The sequence below is a fragment of the Bradysia coprophila genome (assembly GCF_014529535.1).
Source record: "Bradysia coprophila strain Holo2 chromosome X unlocalized genomic scaffold, BU_Bcop_v1 contig_20, whole genome shotgun sequence".
Taxonomy (NCBI): Eukaryota; Metazoa; Arthropoda; class Insecta; order Diptera; family Sciaridae; genus Bradysia; species Bradysia coprophila.
In genome coordinates, this window is record NW_023503307.1 from 5,970,236 (window position 1) to 5,989,044 (window position 18,809).

General features: G+C 34.7%; 3 protein-coding genes across 3 annotated transcripts in view; 2 read left to right on the top strand and 1 right to left on the bottom strand.

The window, feature by feature from the left end:
* Positions 1-18,809, top strand: part of LOC119068971 — a 115,487-nt gene that overhangs the window by 57,567 nt on the left and 39,111 nt on the right. The window lies entirely within an intron of this gene.
* LOC119068992 lies at positions 7,308-14,590 on the bottom strand. Its single transcript, XM_037172868.1, has 5 exons — positions 13,820-14,590; positions 12,381-12,492; positions 11,747-12,083; positions 7,823-7,972; positions 7,308-7,452 (listed from the first exon to the last, which is right to left on the bottom strand). Exons 1-5 carry the CDS (start codon positions 14,060-14,062, stop codon positions 7,371-7,373), a joined length of 924 nt encoding a protein of 307 aa, XP_037028763.1. The 5' UTR covers positions 14,063-14,590; the 3' UTR covers positions 7,308-7,370.
* LOC119068995 (kielin/chordin-like protein) lies at positions 10,280-11,685 on the top strand. Its single transcript, XM_037172871.1, has 4 exons — positions 10,280-10,538; positions 10,596-10,849; positions 10,930-11,184; positions 11,400-11,685. Exons 1-4 carry the CDS (start codon positions 10,393-10,395, stop codon positions 11,585-11,587), a joined length of 843 nt encoding a protein of 280 aa, XP_037028766.1. The 5' UTR covers positions 10,280-10,392; the 3' UTR covers positions 11,588-11,685.

Sequence of the window (18,809 nt, forward strand, 5' to 3'; positions counted from 1 at the left end):
AAATTACCTCAACCAATTCATAAAACAATACATATGCTGTATGGCCAGAAATTTCATTTAGCATTTGCACGGTTGAATCATTGAATGTGTATATTTGACTGCCTGAACGAACAGTTGCAGTATAGTGCCCTGTTTTATATGTCTGTCCAATATGATCGATGGTAGATACCAATTGATATTTCGATTGAATGACTTTATCTTCCGCGACACATTTCAAAACCAAGTCTCTGTTGATTTCAATATTACTGTTTCTTTTAGAATGTTTTGCGAAACGATTTAGCACTACAATCATGCATTGAGGTACGTTGACCAACGTATTTTTTTTCGATGCCAAAACGTTTTCCATGCAAACAACGCATTTATATTCGTCAACGATCTCGGTTTCAAAATATGACTCTAAAGCCTCTTCTACCGATTGCTTTCCCTGAACATCCACAATAAAATCCCCAACGTTGCTTTCATTCTTGAAGACTGTCTCGCATTTAAGACATTGGATTTTGTTGATGGTCTTAGCAATAAATTTATTTGCCAAATTGGTTTGTAAATGCCTAGTATTTGCCATTTGATCAATCAGCAACTTTATGAACTCGTGTGCGTCTTGCTGTTGGCCATTAAGGAGCTTAGCAAATGCATGATTTTTTCGGAGCGCTTCATAAGTTTTCAGTGGGTAGGAAGGCAGTTGTTTCAATTTTGTCTCGTGGTAAAAGTTCTGAATGGTGCAAAGAACGCACTTACCTATAAGAGGAGAGTACAACTAAAATCGAACCGTACAAGTATCTCAAACTAGTTACATTCTTTCGTAGCTTTTTTTTGGAAACAATCTGCTAAAATTGGTATGTGAAACAAAGCTTGAAAACTTGCATTAAAGTAGCAACTGTTCCCGATATTCATCAGACCACAACCAATCTTCGGCTGCAAAGAGTATACAAACACAATCCAAAAATTAACAGACAAAATAAGATATTCGTGGAATTCTAAGTATATGTTCACATCTACGTTGTAATGAATTAATGTTCATTCATTACAACGTACAGCAAGCAAATAGGCATCTAAAATTTTACCAAAATGGTACTGCATCATAATACTGCAGTGGCGATATTTATAATGCTCATATTCTAGATGGCTTATTACCTTGATGCTCATCGTTGTTTTCATAGTCAGGTTTCTTGTCTTCAATTGGAACAGATCGCAATATTCTGAGTCAACAAAAATATAGGTGTAAAGCCAAATATTTGAAATAGGTTGCGAGCTTCTCAGAAATGCTTTTTGGGGCGAGCGAAATTATTTTCGAAATACATTAGACATTAGACGTTTCATTTAGACAGCCAACGTCTTATAGTTCAACTGCTACTAATTTATTATCGGACGAAATAGATTCTGGAAGTTTTTTCACTGATACACATTTACCAAGGCTGCTTTCGAAAGTTTACAGCCTAACATATTTACAACATAATTCTTAGTTTTTAGACAAATATCAGAAATCAATTTTCCTCCTTGTGAATTATGAAACTAGGTGAGTAACTGTATCAATTCAAGCCGTGAGTGTGCTACATAAGATCTACGGCATCAATTCTCTAAACATTAACTATCACTGATGGAAAAGACGATGAAAGTAGTATCAAAAAGCTATCTTCGGACCGAAAATGAGTGTCAATTTAATCTTTTTCCCAGATTTTCTGTGCATTAAACTTTAGATTTATGTACCTATCTTGGACGATTGATGTTAGATATTTTCGCTTGTAGCCCGTACGAAGTTAGGCCACAACTCGCGAAATTGCCTAAAATCAATCGCTCAAGATAAATACGTAAATAAAATAACTATTAGACTCGCTATTAGCTGTCTGATCCTGAGATTTTTTGTTTGTTTTGTGAGCAAAAATTCATTCACTCTACTATATACTGACATTTTTGAATTGCTCTCAAACTTAGTTGCGTTGACTTTTTGATAAAAATTGCTGTCGTAAAAAAACGTTTGGTTTTCAAACCCCGTCGGTCTAACAAAAATAGTTTTTTTTCTTCAAAATATGTGGATTTCTGTAAGAAATCTCGAATCAATTGAATGATGAGCAGCTTTATCTACAAAATACGATATAGAATCTTTGGAAGACTCGTCTATCGCAGCCGGATTCTTTGAAATGATTGTCAGGCATGTATCCATCGGGACATTTTATTGTTTTGGAGTCGTTCTCACCACTGCCGAATGTAAACAACTGGAAGTCTGAAAGTCTGGTAACATTTCTTTAGAATAAGCTCTTTATATCCTTTCATGGCTGTGTGTGCAAGTATACTGTCGTACATCAGGCCTTTTCCTAATTCTGAATTAAATAGTCAAGTGATACAGACGTCATCATTAGTCGTACTTAAATTGGGCAGTTTATTTGAATAGAATAGAAATGCGTACTGAGAATGGTATTCTTTTGGCGTCAAAAATGTTGACTTAATTATTCGAATTGACATAAATAATTGATGTGCTCGTTTAACTTATAGTTGCAGTGACAAAACTAGAGAAATTGGTCTAATTGAACAGCAGAGTAGAGCAACAACCTTTCGGTAATATTTCGTCTTCTCCAGTATCTCAATATTTTCTATCACACAAAGTACAGATGAGTAGAACTGAAAAGCAACCGATATTACACTAGTAATACCGTAAAGTGGTTGTTACTCCCGCAGAAAACTGTAATCATTGTTACATATAGTGACATTGTATGGTGGCCGTTATTTCTACAGTAAACCGTAACCAATAGCACCATAGTGCTGTTGTCAAGTGGTTGCTAGTTCTACAATACACAATAGCCAATGTCACGCTGGTGATGTTGTAAGGTAGACGTTGCTTCTACGGTGAATAGCAACGCTACGTTGTCACTTTTAGTGATATCGTCGAGTGGTTGTTACTTCCACAGTAAATTGTAATCGTTGTCACGCTAGTGACATTGTAAGGTAGTCGTTACGTCTACAGTAAATTGTAATCATTGTCACAGAATAGTGACATTGTATGGTGGCCGTTATTTCTACAGTAAGCCGTAACCAATAGCACCCTAGTGCTGTTGTAAAGTGGTTGCTATTTCTACAATACACATTAGCCAATGTCACGCTGGTGATGTTGTAAGGTAGACGTTGCTTCTACGGTGAACAGCAACGCTACGTTGTCACTTTCAGTGATATCGTCGAGTGGTTGTTACTTCCACAGTAAATTGTAATCGTTGTCACGCTAGTGACATTGTAAGGTAGTCGTTACGTCTACAGTAAATTGTAATCATTGTCACAGAATAGTGACATTGTATGGTGGCCGTTATTTCTACAGTAAGCCGTAACCAATAGCACCCTAGTGCTGTTGTAAAGTGGTTGCTATTTCTACAATACACATTAGCCAATGTCACGCTGGTGATGTTGTAAGGTAGACGTTGCTTCTACGGTGAACAGCAACGCTACGTTGTCACTTTCAGTGATATCGTCGAGTGGTTGTTACTTCCACAGAAAATTGTAATCGTTGTCACGCTAGTGACATTGTAAGGTAGTCGTTACGTCTACAGTACATTGTAATCATTGTCACAGAATAGTGACATTGTATGGTGGCCGTTATTTCTACAGTAAGCCGTAACCAATAGCACCCTAGTGCTGTTGTAAAGTGGTTGCTATTTTCTACAGTCGCCAATAGCCAATCTCACTCTGGTGATATTGTAAGGTAGACGTTGCTTCTACGGTGAACAGCAACGCTACGTTGTCACTTTCAGTGATATCGTCGAGTGGTTGTTACTTCCACAGAAAATTGTAATCATTGTCACGCTAGTGACATTGTGGGGTAGTCGTTACGTCTACAGTAAATTGTAATCAATGTCAGTATAATGATATTGTATAGTGGCCGTTACTTACACAATAAACGTAACGCTTACTCGGTATCATCTAGTGATATCGTAATGTAGTCGTTGCTTCTATGTTAAATGGTAACCACAATCAACAATTGATTGTGTTTGGTGGTAGTTGCATCCACTTACTGCCGTCTGTAACTTGTTTTTTTCGTGTGTATAGTAAAGAAATGCATTTTCTTTCACGATTGGTTGCAAAAAGTGGTCAACTGAATGATCTCAAGAATTGAAAAGATGATTCGTCTTGGAAATTAAACAATGGCAGTCAAGTCGATGGTCACATTTTTTTAAGGTAAAAAATTAGTTGATCAACGACGCCAAAAGAATAATCCTGATAAAATTTCGTTGAATATTAGTTCTAAAATCAATCAGCAGTACAAGCCTGACTAGCGATGACTAATAAGTAGGACCTCTAACTATATAAAATAAATGTTTCTAAATTGGTAGATAGGAAACAAATGTCTTAGACTAGAGCAAGACACAGCACTAATTTTTCTGAAAACGCCCTGAAATAGTCAAAATAATCTATACAGTTAGAGGCAGTGAATTTTCAGCATTAATTTCGTTTAGCTGTTTTTCAGCTGATCCACACAACCCATCAAAACTATTTATACGTCTTTATAGGGTTTTACCACTACCACACACGTGTAGCAGCTTCAACCGTATAAACAAATAAAAGCAGTTTTGATTGTATGTGTGGATCAGCTGACAAACAGCTGAAGCAAATTAATGATCAAAATTCACTGCCTCTGACTGTATCGTCGAAATTTCATCGAATCACGAAATACTGAAAACGATTTACATATAACGAACTTCATTTCCTAAAATCGTCAGTCAATCCAGCCACAGCCACAGTTCGTGTTAAAATATGAGAAATTGAAAAAGTTAGACAATCATTAGACTAAAATCGTGTACAAGATTTGAAAATCGAAAAACAAACGTTACAGTAAACCATTCATTATATCATATAATCATTCAATTTTTATGGCACATTGATCTATTACTTCATTAGTTTCAACATTTATTTTGCGTTATCGATAAAAGTTGCTTCGATATGTAACGATTTGCATAACCCAAAGGAAATGAAAAAAATATCTGAATCTTATGGTTCGGATTCTTTTTTTTTTGTGATGATGTAACTGAAATTTATTCATATCTTCAGTGAGTTGTGAATTTGATCTTTATTTAGAATAATTTTATTTTCACCTCGAACCAAAACAATCAAATATTTGAAATAATAACCGGTTTTGAAACCGTTTTCAGTTTTGTTTGGTAAGGTCCTTCAGAATTAATTTACATAGTAATTTCACGTTTGAGGTTAGTTTTTACCACGAAAAAGGTCCGATTTACACTAGCCACAAGTTCGACGAAAAAAAATGGGATGTTTGCATTTTCCAATATATTTTTCCGTCGAAAGTTCAACCGAATCTATGTAGAAAATGTTTATTCAAATCTTTTGATTCTCGTCAAACTTATACACTTTGGGAGTTTGGGATGAAAAATGTTTCTCGGGACATTTTACATTTTTAGTATTCATACACTTTGTTGTTTGTTCTATATTAGTAGCGTTGTGAATTGGTTTACCAACTTTATGAATCTATTCATTGATGCCATACGCTAAAAATAATAGAAAGTCAAAATACCAATGATAACCTTTTTGTTTTTCCCGGGTGAAAATAAATTTCAAAAGTTCGAAAAACGTATATTCACAAAGACAATATATTTGAGACCGTGAGTACACGCTCTTCGAACTTTTGAGACTTGAATTTTCACCCGGGCTATCACATAAATATACTAATTTGTGAAAATATTTTATTCAAAATAACCACTCTAACACAGACACGAAGAAAAAACTTAGTGGAAAAATAGTAATCTTTGAAATATAATAAATATTCAGAGACCACAGTTGTCTGTCGAATTATATAGTTTTGTCACTTGTAAAAATAATACAACGTTTCTACTCTATTCTTCGGAAAAAAACAATTCTGCTAGGAAATTATCGATAACGAAAGACTTCCCTTGCATCAGCTAGAGCTGGACAATCGAAATAAACACACAAAAGTGTTACGCCTGAAAACGCATTCCAGTTTACGGACCAGCAATGAAAGGAGTTCCAGTTTATGTTTCCGATCTGTGCCGTAGCATTGAAATGGTTCGGCAATCTGGCTCAACATCAACCGTTTCAACGAAATCGAAGCCGCCATAAAATTGTTCAAAAAGCTGGACCTTCAACAGTACCAAAATAAATCAACAGTGAGAAGGGGGGTTGGGTGAGCCAACATTCGAGGCAAAATTTCAAAACATATTCGTGTTGTTTTGGGTGTTGTGTTATGAAGTTTTGAGCTCGAATATTGGTACATCTTTACCATTGCTACTGTTGGTAACTTGTTACAAGATTGAGTAATTGAGTGTATGTCAGTAAAGAGAAAATAAACTTGAATTTGCTTTTCTTGTACCCAGCATAAAACATTCGACCATGAAACGTTTTTTGTCTGAGTTGCATGTTAGATAAATAAGACTAGGAAAGTTCAATCTATCGCAAAACGAAAAGTCTGTCGTACTTGTCTCGTAATATCTGTACTATCTATATGGAACTATTCCGAGTGAGGTCAATGTTGGTTCCAAAGAAGAAATATCTGAAAATATTTTGTATTCCGTAGGGTTGTTTCACGAAAATATTGCTTTATTGCAACGCAAAAAGAACTGACCATTCTTGTCAATTCAAATTTTCGCGATTTGTTTAGAATAAACTCGTGGCGCTATCTATTTGCCAAATAGAAGCATGACAGCGGCGCCATCTATTGACAAAATATCCACCCATTGAAAATTTAGCCTCACCTTAACATGGAAATAGATGCTTTGTCCTCAGTTTAGAATTTTTTAAATTCTGTTTATAAATCGGAACTTACCTGACTCACATCTAGTGCACAGGGTCGAATCGGGCGTCAAAAGGGAAAACACTGAGAAAAAAGTTTTGATAGTTCTGTCCCCAGGTAATGTAATTTTTCATTAAAAAGTCACATTATCTGTGACAGGAAATGCTGTTTTTGTACGAGAAATTACATTACTTGGGGAAAGATTATCTGTCACAGGTAATATTCTGAAAACTTTTTTGTCAGTGTACTTTTAGTGTAAAGAGGTGTAGACTCAATAACTTCAAGCGAAAAGTGAAAGGCGCAGTCGGGTTTGCCCGATTTTAGCATACAGGTAGTTCCGACCACTTTAAACATGTATCGAAAACAGTTATAGTTGATCCTACTTCCATTCAACTTCTGTTTTGCTAACGTTTAATTTCAAAACAGTTTAAGGGCAAGGTTCACTCCAAGGTAAAATCACGACTCGAACACTGAACTTTCAATTTATGTCCCGACTTTCCATGCTTGAATTTTTTTATCTGTCCTAGGTCCTTGAGATCGAAAGTAGCTTGAGCCATTTGAAAAATCATTTTTTTTACACTTTTTGTATTTCTATTTCTATAAAATCAATTTACAAGCCAAGGGGTGTAAATCAATAAATTTTATTGTCGAACCACTGCCACTGCTTTGGCTTATTATTGTCGATGACATAATTGAAACATCGACTGTCGCTCCTGCAAAAATTAAAAAGCTAATGTAGGGTATGCATACCAGCAACGCACTTCAAGCAAAAGCGGTACTCTAAATAGGGTACTGAAACTTGACAGTGCTCCATACAAAATTTTACACTGTAAAAAGAGTGGGGATAAAATTTCATACAAAATAGTACTCTATTTGGCAGCTGTCATTTATAGCACTTTTGCTTGAAGTGCGTTGATACCAGTCATCGGGCATGTATGCGTAGGCTGACACATGTTATTCTTTCATTCATGAACTTTCTTTTATGAATGAAAGAGCAATATGTGTTCGACGAGTCATACATATCCGGAGACTGGTACACTGATTCTATTCCATTATGCATTCAACTTTCATTCATTTTTTTACCTTCGTTCTAAGCAGCTAACAATTGGATATTCCTTTCGAAAGCATTGCGGGCGCAATAAATTGAAGTAAGTTACTCCAATCTTGTTTGAAATGAATGAATTGATCCCTTTTAGGCACGTATAAAAATCCCGATCGCATTCGCAATGAGACCTGAAATAATCGTTTCAAAATATATGAGAAGCTTAATTTTGTAAAAATTAGTTGTCTAATACCATGAATTTAGTATACTTTTTCGCAATATCGAAAATAAACCATGTAAGAACATAAGAACGGAATGAAAATGGATGACTGGTGAGTTCAGACTAAGGCTTGATTTCCACTTATCAAAAAAGTACTCCGTGTGAGAGACAATTTTTTTTTCTTCAATATTTGCTTTGTTAACTTGGCAGCTTGTTCTCTCACGGACTACTTTTGTTGAGTGGAAACCATGCTTAGTCTGCTTCAGTTAGCTTAATCCCAGTAATAAAATCTGTTTCTCTTTGCGGATAACATCGATCTAAGCGACTCAGTAGATTTGATATTTTTCTCGATCGAATAATGAACATTAATAACAAAAACAATCTAATTTTCTAAAACGGCAACAACAGAATATCGTTATCAAATTTGTCGTTTGATTTTCGTTCCGAAATATTACGTAAAGTCAAAATAAAAATCATTTCAGCCGACGATTTAAATAAATTGCAATTTTGACTTTCATTATGAAAGGAAAGTTTTTCGAATTTGCATAAAAGAGTGAATGTCATTAACTATGAAGTGGCCGAAAAAAAAGATTGTTCCTATAGTACGGTGAATGAATGAACGGATCATTTCATAAATTAGTGGAATACTTAGGGAATAAATGTAACATTTGCGACACGACAGGTGTGTCGCCATGTAATTATTAAATTCGCCGTGCTATATGGTTTCTGTGTATAAGAGAACAGTCGTGGTCGATAAAAAAACAAACAAAATATTTGTAGCAAAAAATAAACATCTTGACTCATGTTCAATCCTATTACTAAACATTACAATAATTTAGTGTTGGTTTTAGAAATTGACCGAGTGAAATTATGGTTACATTACCTGTACTATAAGATACAACGATACTGCTGATTTAACGACTTTATCTTTTACGACTGGTGTTTGATAGAGAGTTACGGGAAATGGAATTATTTTCGTACACAGATAAGACGATAAGTTTGCCTGAATGCATTTAATACCACTTTAAGACAATGGTTCCATATTTTTATTCTGACGAGTGACAACGTTATAGCCCGACCCGAAGGGTCTGTTGACTGCTCCAAACGATGATTCTTAAAATGTTAGAAAGGTTTATGTGGAGAGATTTCTAATAAGTTTTGATTATTGTAAAAAAATAATTGAACCAGGAAATATTTCGTAATTAACAGGAATAGAGAGATTTATCAAAAACAGTTAAGTCCAAATTTCATTTTTCTTATAGTTCGCTAAATATTTTAAAGTTTTTCAAATTTATAACACCTCGCATCGACATCCTTTACTTATCGTCTTTTTTATGACAATTACAACAAAAATGATGTTAAATTTCTTTTTTTACAAGTTAAAGAAAAATTAGCTTTAGTAAATTATAAGAAAAATGAAATTGGACTTAAAAGTTTTTGATATATGTCTCTTTATATACAGACTATACATAACTATGGCACGCAAAACTTGATATTTCGTCCGTTATATGAATGTTTTCACACGCATCCTAAATCAGGTCAGTCCATCTAAAACTTTGATTTTCTATAGATGAAAATTTGTATGAAGAAATAAAGACAATGCTAACAACTCTACTATAAACTGTAAAGAATTAGTCAGGAAACAGACAATTTTTTATAATTTATTTTGATAAATAAACCTATTTTAGAAAGATAATCCTCCAACAACATATGGAAAAAACGCAATTTTATATTTTTAAAATTGAAATGAAAATCCACAAAACTCACATAAAATTTAACGTAGCAAGAATACCAATGGGCTATGTTATGACATGGCTCCGATATGCCTTTGTTATTGTTTATATGTGTTAGTAAATGAAAGTTCTAAACTGTTCTAAAAAACTGACAGTCTCTTGACAGCCTTTTTGAATATTTAATAGAAAGTAATGAAAAATCATTAAAATGGTTTTTAAAAAAAATTTTAATTATCGGAAAAAAATTACTGTAAACGCAGAATTGTTCTATTTTGTATGAAGAATACAATTAAATTATAAAAATATTGACTTATTGTTGGTTCCCGCAACTCCGTATACCATAAAATGCGAATGGAAAATGTAGTAGTAACCAATTATAATCCGGTTAAAAATATGAATATCATAAACTCTGTACATAAAATTAAGAAAAAAGTTTACAAAAAAAACCCGATAGATTTATGGTCGATTAGATCGATTGAATTTACATATTTTTGAATTTGTGATAAAGATATATTCCTTTGCACAATGTGCAAGTAAATTAAAGTTGAATATAAGTTGAAGTCAGTCGGTTACTAGCATCGCTGTAATTCAGTTCAATTTTAACTTAAATTCGTTGAAAACTATTTTTTTGCATAACAAGAAACAAGAACATTGAAACATGAAAGTGTTGATTGTGTTAGCCAGTGTGTTTTTGGTTGCATACTGCAAAGAAGAGGACTGTGAGAAATGTCCACCTATACCGAAATTATACGACGAATTGGGATGTGTGGGTAAAAAGGACGACAAAGGATGTTGTTTCGAACGGTTAGGAAATCCGGAATCGTTTTCGGTTACTTTTTTCTAACTGTCAACTGTTTTAAGTTTCGAATGTCCTGATTTGACGAAATTGGACTCAAAAAAGTGCCATCTGAAGGGAAAATCATATTCAATCAAAGAAAAGGCACCCGAAGAAGATCTACCAATTTGTATGAACCATTGCCGCTGTACAGACGTTAAAGGAAAGGCCGAATTTGTGTGTCCAAAATCGGAGTGTGCTGGCTATAAATGGACTCCTGAATTTGCAGGTTGCCAACATATGTTCACCGAAAATAGTTGTTGCTCAAAGATGATTTGTGGTAAGCAAAAGAAAATGGAAACCGATTTGCTGCTGACACAGAAACTTAATTGCACTTTTTTCTAAATTATTATTCTCCAGAAAAAGTTGAAAGAACGACATGCGAGTACAACGGTAAAATCTATCACGAAGGCACCAAATTCTATCCGGATGATGTACCATGCCATTCGTGCGTTTGCCATAAAAATTTCAATGCATCACTACCGATGGCATCGAACAAATTTTGCCGTAAAATTGACTGCGGACTGGAGTTACGCTATTTCAACAAAATGAAAGAAGGCTGCGTTCCGATTTACTTCCAAACAAGCGCTTGCTGCCCCATCGACTTCAAATGTCGTAAGTTGAATCACTAGGTCGTCAAACGAAGAAGGTGATTGGAAGCTTTGAAAAAGGTTCGATTTAAAAAACTGTTTTAAGCTCTCTAAGCTCTTCAAAGCTTACAAAAAACTTTTTTTTTGTTTGCTTAACCCCCTTCGTTTTGTCCTAAATTCTTTTGAATGACAACATTATAGACTCTCATTTTTTCCAACTAAAAATTTTTTTCTGTTAAGCTACCGACTCAGACGAATTCATTCGATTACCTGGCCGATCCAAGGCTGAAGTTATCCCAGAGAAAATGTGCAAATACGGAAATAACACGCTACTGATCGGAGAAAGACTGAAAACAAAAAAAACGTGTGTCAGTTGCACTTGCAAGCAACCACCCGTGATGGAATGCATTCAAAGCAACTACTGCTGAATTTAAAAAAAATCCCTAACTTACTTACTGAAAGAAAAAAATGGAAAAATCGAAATTTCTTTTTCAAATAAAATGAAATTGAAGCCACAAAGAGATTGATAATTCATTTTGGTATCACAAGGTAAAAACTCCAATCGTGTTTCATCGAAAACAACTCACCTCGTAAAGATGCCAACATTTTCTAAATTTTTCCACTTCTCCCCACCTGCAATATATTTCGGACACGAATCATGTTTCCAGCAGCATTTGTCGGTTCTTCTAAAAAATCCGTAGTCATTACTATCTCTTGCCCGTGTTCCACCTCCACACCACAACGTTCCTGGATAAATTAATTTAAATTGGCTCTTCATCGTCTTTAGGAGCCTCTGGGTAAAGTAGCTCGACTTCAAGCGAACGTCGAGGCCTTTAGTTCTGTTCGACATCTGCATTTGTGTATGTTGTGTTGATAATTTATATGGGCGGTATCCGAATAGCTTCAGAATTGTGTTGAAAAAACCTGTTGAACGTAAAATTCAAACTGTTCGACAATTTCTGCTCAAAATTACTAAGGAAGTGTTACTGCATCTTATCATGCTTGTACGTGAGGTAACTCGTGTTGGGGAATCCCCAATTGGGATGGGAAATATACGATGATGAAATAATGAAGTTTTAGGCTATGAAAAAAATCGTTTTCTCACACAAGCACGACAAACATGACCTTACGCAGCAATATAACCTCAAACTCTGGTCCCTTGTTGGAAGTTGACATTTTCTTCTCCTTGAACTTTGAGTAACAAATGACTTGCTTTATTACCTAGATTATTGCTGCGTTTTTCTTGCTCGTCTTCATATGTTGTCAAAGGTGTAAACACATCTTCATCGGAATCCGGTATAATATTTGCGTAATAATCGTCATATTGGTAGACCTACAATCAGACTCTTTCGTTTTTCAATTGAGTTCTACAAGAAGGAGTGAGTATTTTAACGATTCATAATGTTATCGACAACGGTGACAAAAAATGTGGAAAAGGAGCAGATTCTTCCGTCTATGTAAGTAATCTAACTAAAATTTCTTCCATTTTAGCAAAGGCACCAATATTAGAGATGTGCGAGCCAAACAACTTCAGGACAGCTTCGTCACATAAATATTCAATCGGCCTAAGGTCACCTAGTATTTCCATTGCAGCGATTGGCATCGACTTAATGGCGCCGGTTTTGATCCCAAGTGCTTTCTATTTCCTGTTTCTTTTTTTGAGATTTGCATGCACATATTAGCAAGTCGCTTCCGTTCATGAGTACTGGTAAAATGTACGTTTTGTAATTAGCGTGTCTTTGGATGAGCCCCATTTTCTGTCAGTTAACCTTTTATAGTATGTTACGTCACTGTTTGTAAATATTTGTTTAGGCAAGTGTGAGGTTTGCGGAACGAGCCGAAGGCGAGTGGAGTAATCACACGTGCCTAAACAAATATTTACAAACAGTGACGTAACACATTTTACATGTTTGTGGACGCTAAGTGCATTTTCCCTGTCACAAGCAGTGATGTAAAGTGCCGTGCATAAGCATGTAAAGTATCTTGAGTTTTTTCTCTGTTTGATAACTATTACATAACAAGGGATGAAAGGTTGAAAAGTACAACTTTCGTGTGAATGTTGTTGATCCGAGGCGAAGCCGACTTTTATCCCGAGTTTTGTAATAAGTCCCTAGGTGTGTAATAAGTCACTTTCGTCCCGAAAACAAAAACATGTAAAATTATTTCAGTATTGTTCAATATCTCATCTATGCCACTGATGATTGTGTGTATTCAGAAAGGTTTCTCAAAGTTATAGAACAACAGAGGGGTTCAATTGTAGAGATGGCAGAGATTTTTACTTCATGTGCAGATAAAACACAGAAAACCTTCGTTAAGAAAGCCTAATTTAGATGAAATTCGGTTGTTGTTTCGATCCGAACACGTACAATCTTAGTAATACTAATATAAAACAGATTTTGAGTTAGAAAATTCTACAAAAATCCGTTTATTGCACCAAAAATACTTTATTTCACGGTTATAGTTTGGACTGTATTTAACAAGTCTTGATTCAAGTCGGTACATTCACTACCCTTTTATATTGGGCAGCATAATTTCGTTTTACTATTCGTCTTGCTATTTCAGAGAGCATAGTTGGCATTCATTGTCGATAACTCATATGAATATACTGTACTGTATACTGAATGTATACTGTACTGCACTGTACTTCACAACAAACTCACCCCACTATATAGGTTATCCTTTCTCCCATAATTTTGCCAATAACTACTATCAACCTCATTGTCACTTATATCGTTTTCATAAATAAATGCATTGGAATGGTCTTGACTGAAGTGGAAGAAATTCCTCAACGACTTAATGTTCGATTCATAGGCCTTCGTGATGATGGATAAAATATTGAGATCAGCACTACACGAACTTATTGCCATTAATTTAATTGCAATTATTACGATGCGCACAGTCATATTCGGTCATAGTATACTTATCACATCTCACATTTGCATGACACTCTAATTGGATTTTCAAACTGTTCATCACTGTGTATCACAGCCTTACTTCTCTACGACAATCTGGCTCACTTGAATTTTCTCAATTATTCCGAGTTGCAAATTAGGGTCTTGCAATTCGTTAAAATCCAAACACTATACCGCAACCGCTCGACCGATATTTAATTTACACAGACCGTTTCATCGTTGGGAATGAAAAATTCTTTAAGAGATTTTTTTTGCATTGTTGCTTTGTGTATGCTTAAAACACCGACCCATTCTTAAGCGAATTTTATTAAACAATGAAATTACGTACACACCACACTTGTTAGCTTGGCTTGGAATTAAGTAATTTTTTTTTTCAAATCTGATATACCGTTTCCTCTAGCACTCTGGTGGAAATGGTGTAAATATATCTGAATATTATCTGTTAATCAAATACAATCTCAGATTTCACACCTTGATGATCACTTGCTAACAATCTCAATGAAGGTAGAATTCTGTTTAACCATTCCACATTTTGCAATACTGAACGTAGAGTCATTAATTTACTGCATGCGTCTCTGTCCATCATCATCAAATCATGTTTATTACGGCGTAATAAAATGAGATTAAGTCGCTGAATTAAACTTGAAAACAATGTTTTTGTTTGTGTCCACAACATTTCGGATGGCTTGTCTATTTTGACATCGATACCCTTGATCTTAATGAAGAGCAAAGAGACTTTTTTCTGCTATGCATGCCGTTAATAATTTGTTGTTTTTACAGTTTTTCGGTAATTTTGTTTTGTCAGACCTTCATCTTAGTTTACCTTCTGACCTAGACGGTAAAATTAAAATAGTGAGAACAACTATGCGACTTCTGTGCTTTATTGTTTTCTGCTTTGTAAATATTCGATTCAACTTTGCTGATGATTTGCCGAAGCATGGATAGGAAAAATACAGAAAACACGAACTAATGCAATGAAATTAATTAATCAAAAGCATGACACAAACGACCTTGTTCAGACTTTTCGTTAAAATTAAAATGCTACTTTTTGATGCTCAAATATTAAAGACTAACCGGAAATTACATAATTACGTAAGAGAGCTAATAATGTTTTCAACCTTTCACAAACGGCAAGTATATCATCAGCAGAATTTATTGCGGTTTATATTACTTCGTTTGACCTGATTTCAGAAAGTTCATGCGGAATCTATTACTTCAGTTCTTTTATCATGCAGCACATTTAGAACAGAACATGTCAGGCTGAAAACAAACGAGACATTAAAAACTTGTTTTAGTCCTTGTTTTCATGACACAACGTTGTCGCAACTGTCAAATAAAGTTAGAAATTTCTCTACCATATACTGCACAGCTGGTAACCGTTCAAGTCTCGCAGATATGGCAGGGAAAAGTAAGAAAAAAAATATTTTTTCAACATTTTCTTACTGCAAAATGGAACTGTTAACGACCTCTGTCGCACATGAGCAGAGTATCACCAGATCGGGCATTTCATGCTGATTTAAATGGAAAAATTCAATTTCACCGACCCACACCAAACGGAAGAGTTTTGATCCGTTCAAGTCTCACAGATATGGTAGGAACAAGTTGAAAAAAAAGAACAATTTTTCAACATTTTACTTCTGCAAAACGGAACTGTTAACGACCTCTGTCGCACATGAGCAGAGTATCACCAGATCGGGCACTTTATGCTGATTTTAGAGATACCATTCCTTTTCACCGACTCATTCCAAACGGAAGAGTTATTAACCGTTCAAGTCTCACAGATATGACAGGGAAAAGTAAGAAAAAAATTCAACATTTTCTTACTGCAAAATTCCATATCTATTAACACTCGTTAAAGGTATTTTAGAAGTTCCCCTCAATAATATTCAGTATGATTACACCTTACAGATCTTAATTTGTAATTGTTGTATTGCTGGTCTAGTAGTATTAAATTACTGAGCTGTTGTATTACTTTGTTCCGTTCCGACCTATGTTGAAATTTTTTTATTTCAACGTAAAAAATGATGTGAGAGATCCAACAATGCTTTATGTGGCAGATATAGCAGCAAAGCGAAAAACGAGTTTTGAACAGATGACGAAAAGTATTTTTGCCGATGCAACCGACGTGACTATGTCACTCTGGTTTGTGTCGTGCTGATATACACATTGTCCTGGCAAGACATAGATGTACTGATGAGGCGAGATAAAATAAAAAAACTTCAACATTGGTCGGAACAAAGCAATACAACAGCTTATTAACTTACAGATCTTTATGGTAACTACTTAAATTTCGGTTTACGTTCCGACCACTATCATTATCAAGTCATAGCCCCCTTTAAACTCAAATGGAGGCTATGATTTGATAAACCGAAACTTAATCAGTCAAAATTTAGAATTTTTAAGTGTAATTTAAATAGTTCTTTAGTCTGTTAAGAACTACCCGTTAAATTATTGCTTAATCAATAACCCTCGGTTTCAGCATCAGTAGTTGTGTGAATATTTAGTATAATTATTTTTTAGACGTTATATTGCTTCGGATACACCGATCGTTAGACAAATTATTTGAAAATGAAGAATGTAAGGTATTAGAAATCAAATTGAAATTTGAAAATAAAATTTCTGTTGTACGTGCCAAAATAAGATTTGAACCCGAGACCTCTTGCGTATTAAGCAAACGTTCAACGATTAACTTGATTGCTGTTCCATTTCCAAATTAACTACAGGATTTTTACCGAGGGGAACCGCACTTAATTTGCAACTCTGTTTCCTCGTGCAACTCTTTTTCTCGGCATGCAACTCTTTGCAACTCTTTTTTCGGCGTGCAACTCTTTTTATAAAATGCAGCTCTTTTTCATCGAACGCACCGTTCCGATGGACCGAAAATCGGTGTTATTATCAGAAATCAGAGATATAATTACTTGAAAATTATTCAAAGATAGAAATGAATGGTTGGCTATGAATTGAATATAAAATGTTATTTTGCATTTTAGTACGTTACTCGATAAAAAAGATTAATGTTGGGAACCGAAGTCAATAGGGGATGGAATTTGTTTATGTATTGTCCGTTGACAAGTGGATCGCCACCGGTTTTGGGGGGGTTTTGATTTTTGTTTTTTACATGTTGCCACACATTGTTGACAAATTCAAGATTTTTTATTTACGAAGGTTACGCTGATTGCTTAGTGAAAAAGGACTTCACCTAGCACAAATTAAACGACCTTAGACATATTTGACATAGGTTTCTTCCAAGGCCGTTCAAAGTGTCAATCGTCATCCACAGAGAAGGCAACACAACCTCACTTTGAAGTTTCAACGAACAATTTTTTTTCAAGTTGCGGTTATGTTTGCTTCTGTGGATGCTCTCGTTCGTTTTCGGCTTGTCAAAATTCGTTTTTACCGTACGATGGAAGAAACCTATTACAATGTTAGAAACATAGCGAAAATTAATTTCAAAACCCCCCGAAACCCCGTGCTTCCACCTACATAAAAAACACAAACCGAACGAGCCAATCTCAATTTATACTTTATATTTGCATTACTTCCCAAGATTCTGTAAAATCTTTTTGAGAAATAGGATATTTCCTTAGGTAGTAAAAAGGAAGTAAATATTCAGTTGTGTGGCTTGTTTCTAATTCTCGATTTGTTCCACCTTCACGTAATGGTAGAGACTCTTTAGATTTCTACTATTACAATGTAGTGAAACGTTTCTAATCATTTTTTGTTGTCTTGCGGCGAATTTTCGAAATTTTTACAATGAAAAGCCAAAATTATGTGAGAAAATGGGAGGACATTTGTGAACATCTGTCAAAACAAGTGTCAAAATTTTAAATTTCTTGTCAGTTGGTGTTCTCTACAAACAAAGATTGTGTCTCTAACGTTCGTTCTCGAAATTCTTTTAATAATTTTATTGAATCTCTTATCTATGTATTCTTACATCAATTGTATAGAATCTACCAAATTTATTTATAGAATGAAGATCTTTTTTCTGTGTTAATTCCAGATTTTGAATGTGCAACTCTTCTGTCTTTTGCAACTTTTCTGCAACTCTTTATTTTTTGCACATGCAACTCTTTTTTTCGGCGTACAACTCTTTTGCAACTCTTTTTTTTCGCGAGCAAATCTTTTGGAACTCTTTATTTTTGCGTGCAACTCTTTTGCAACTCTTTTTTTTCAGATTGCAACTCTATGCAACTCTTTTCAGTGGGGGACCCCCTCGATTTTTATCTGACAAGAGTGTCCCAAGTAAAATCATTTTAATAATGTGAACCAAATTTCTTATAGCAACACGATTTAGATGGTACCAACCTAAGCGATATTTGAACTCAATCTCAAGAATTCACCTCCTTATCTAATAACATAAACATTTTTAGAAATCCGTTTTGTTTGAATCTTGTTCGCTTGTTTAATGGTATAGTTAACATTTTAAGAAAACATTTTCGATTGCCCTTTATCTAGAGAGAGTTTGCACATTCTGATATGTGGAATTTTTGCCAGAAGAATAACCACACTTAAATTCTTGGGAACTTTGTAGGTAATCCAAAAATAAATAGCTTTTGAAAAAAAAAGTCTCTGACGTGTTTGTGGGGTGAGTGGTTATTTGGCCTAAAATGACTCAATGGAGAAAATTCAATTTTTTAAATATACACAGAAAACTATATTTTTGTGTCAAATCATTGAATCTGAGGTTACATTACAAACAAGATACATGTTTCATGTGCATGTTTCATGTTTTCAAAAA

Bases quoted from the DNA above. Each gene is read 5' to 3' on its own strand.
- LOC119068995 (XM_037172871.1), top strand. From the start codon at position 10,393: ATGAAAGTGTTGATTGTGTTAGCCAGTGTGTTTTTGGTTGCATACTGC. The intron at 10,850-10,929 runs GTAAGCAAAAGA...ATTATTCTCCAG, and splicing joins TTGCTCAAAGATGATTTGTG to AAAAAGTTGAAAGAACGACA. The intron at 11,185-11,399 runs GTAAGTTGAATC...TTTTCTGTTAAG, and splicing joins CCCCATCGACTTCAAATGTC to CTACCGACTCAGACGAATTC.
- LOC119068992 (XM_037172868.1), bottom strand. From the start codon at position 14,062: ATGACTGTGCGCATCGTAATAATTGCAATTAAATTAATGGCAATAAGT. The intron at 12,493-13,819 runs GTGAGTTTGTTG...GTCTGATTGTAG, and splicing joins AGGATAACCTATATAGTGGG to GTCTACCAATATGACGATTA. The intron at 12,084-12,380 runs GTAATAAAGCAA...TACGTTCAACAG, and splicing joins AAAACGCAGCAATAATCTAG to GTTTTTTCAACACAATTCTG.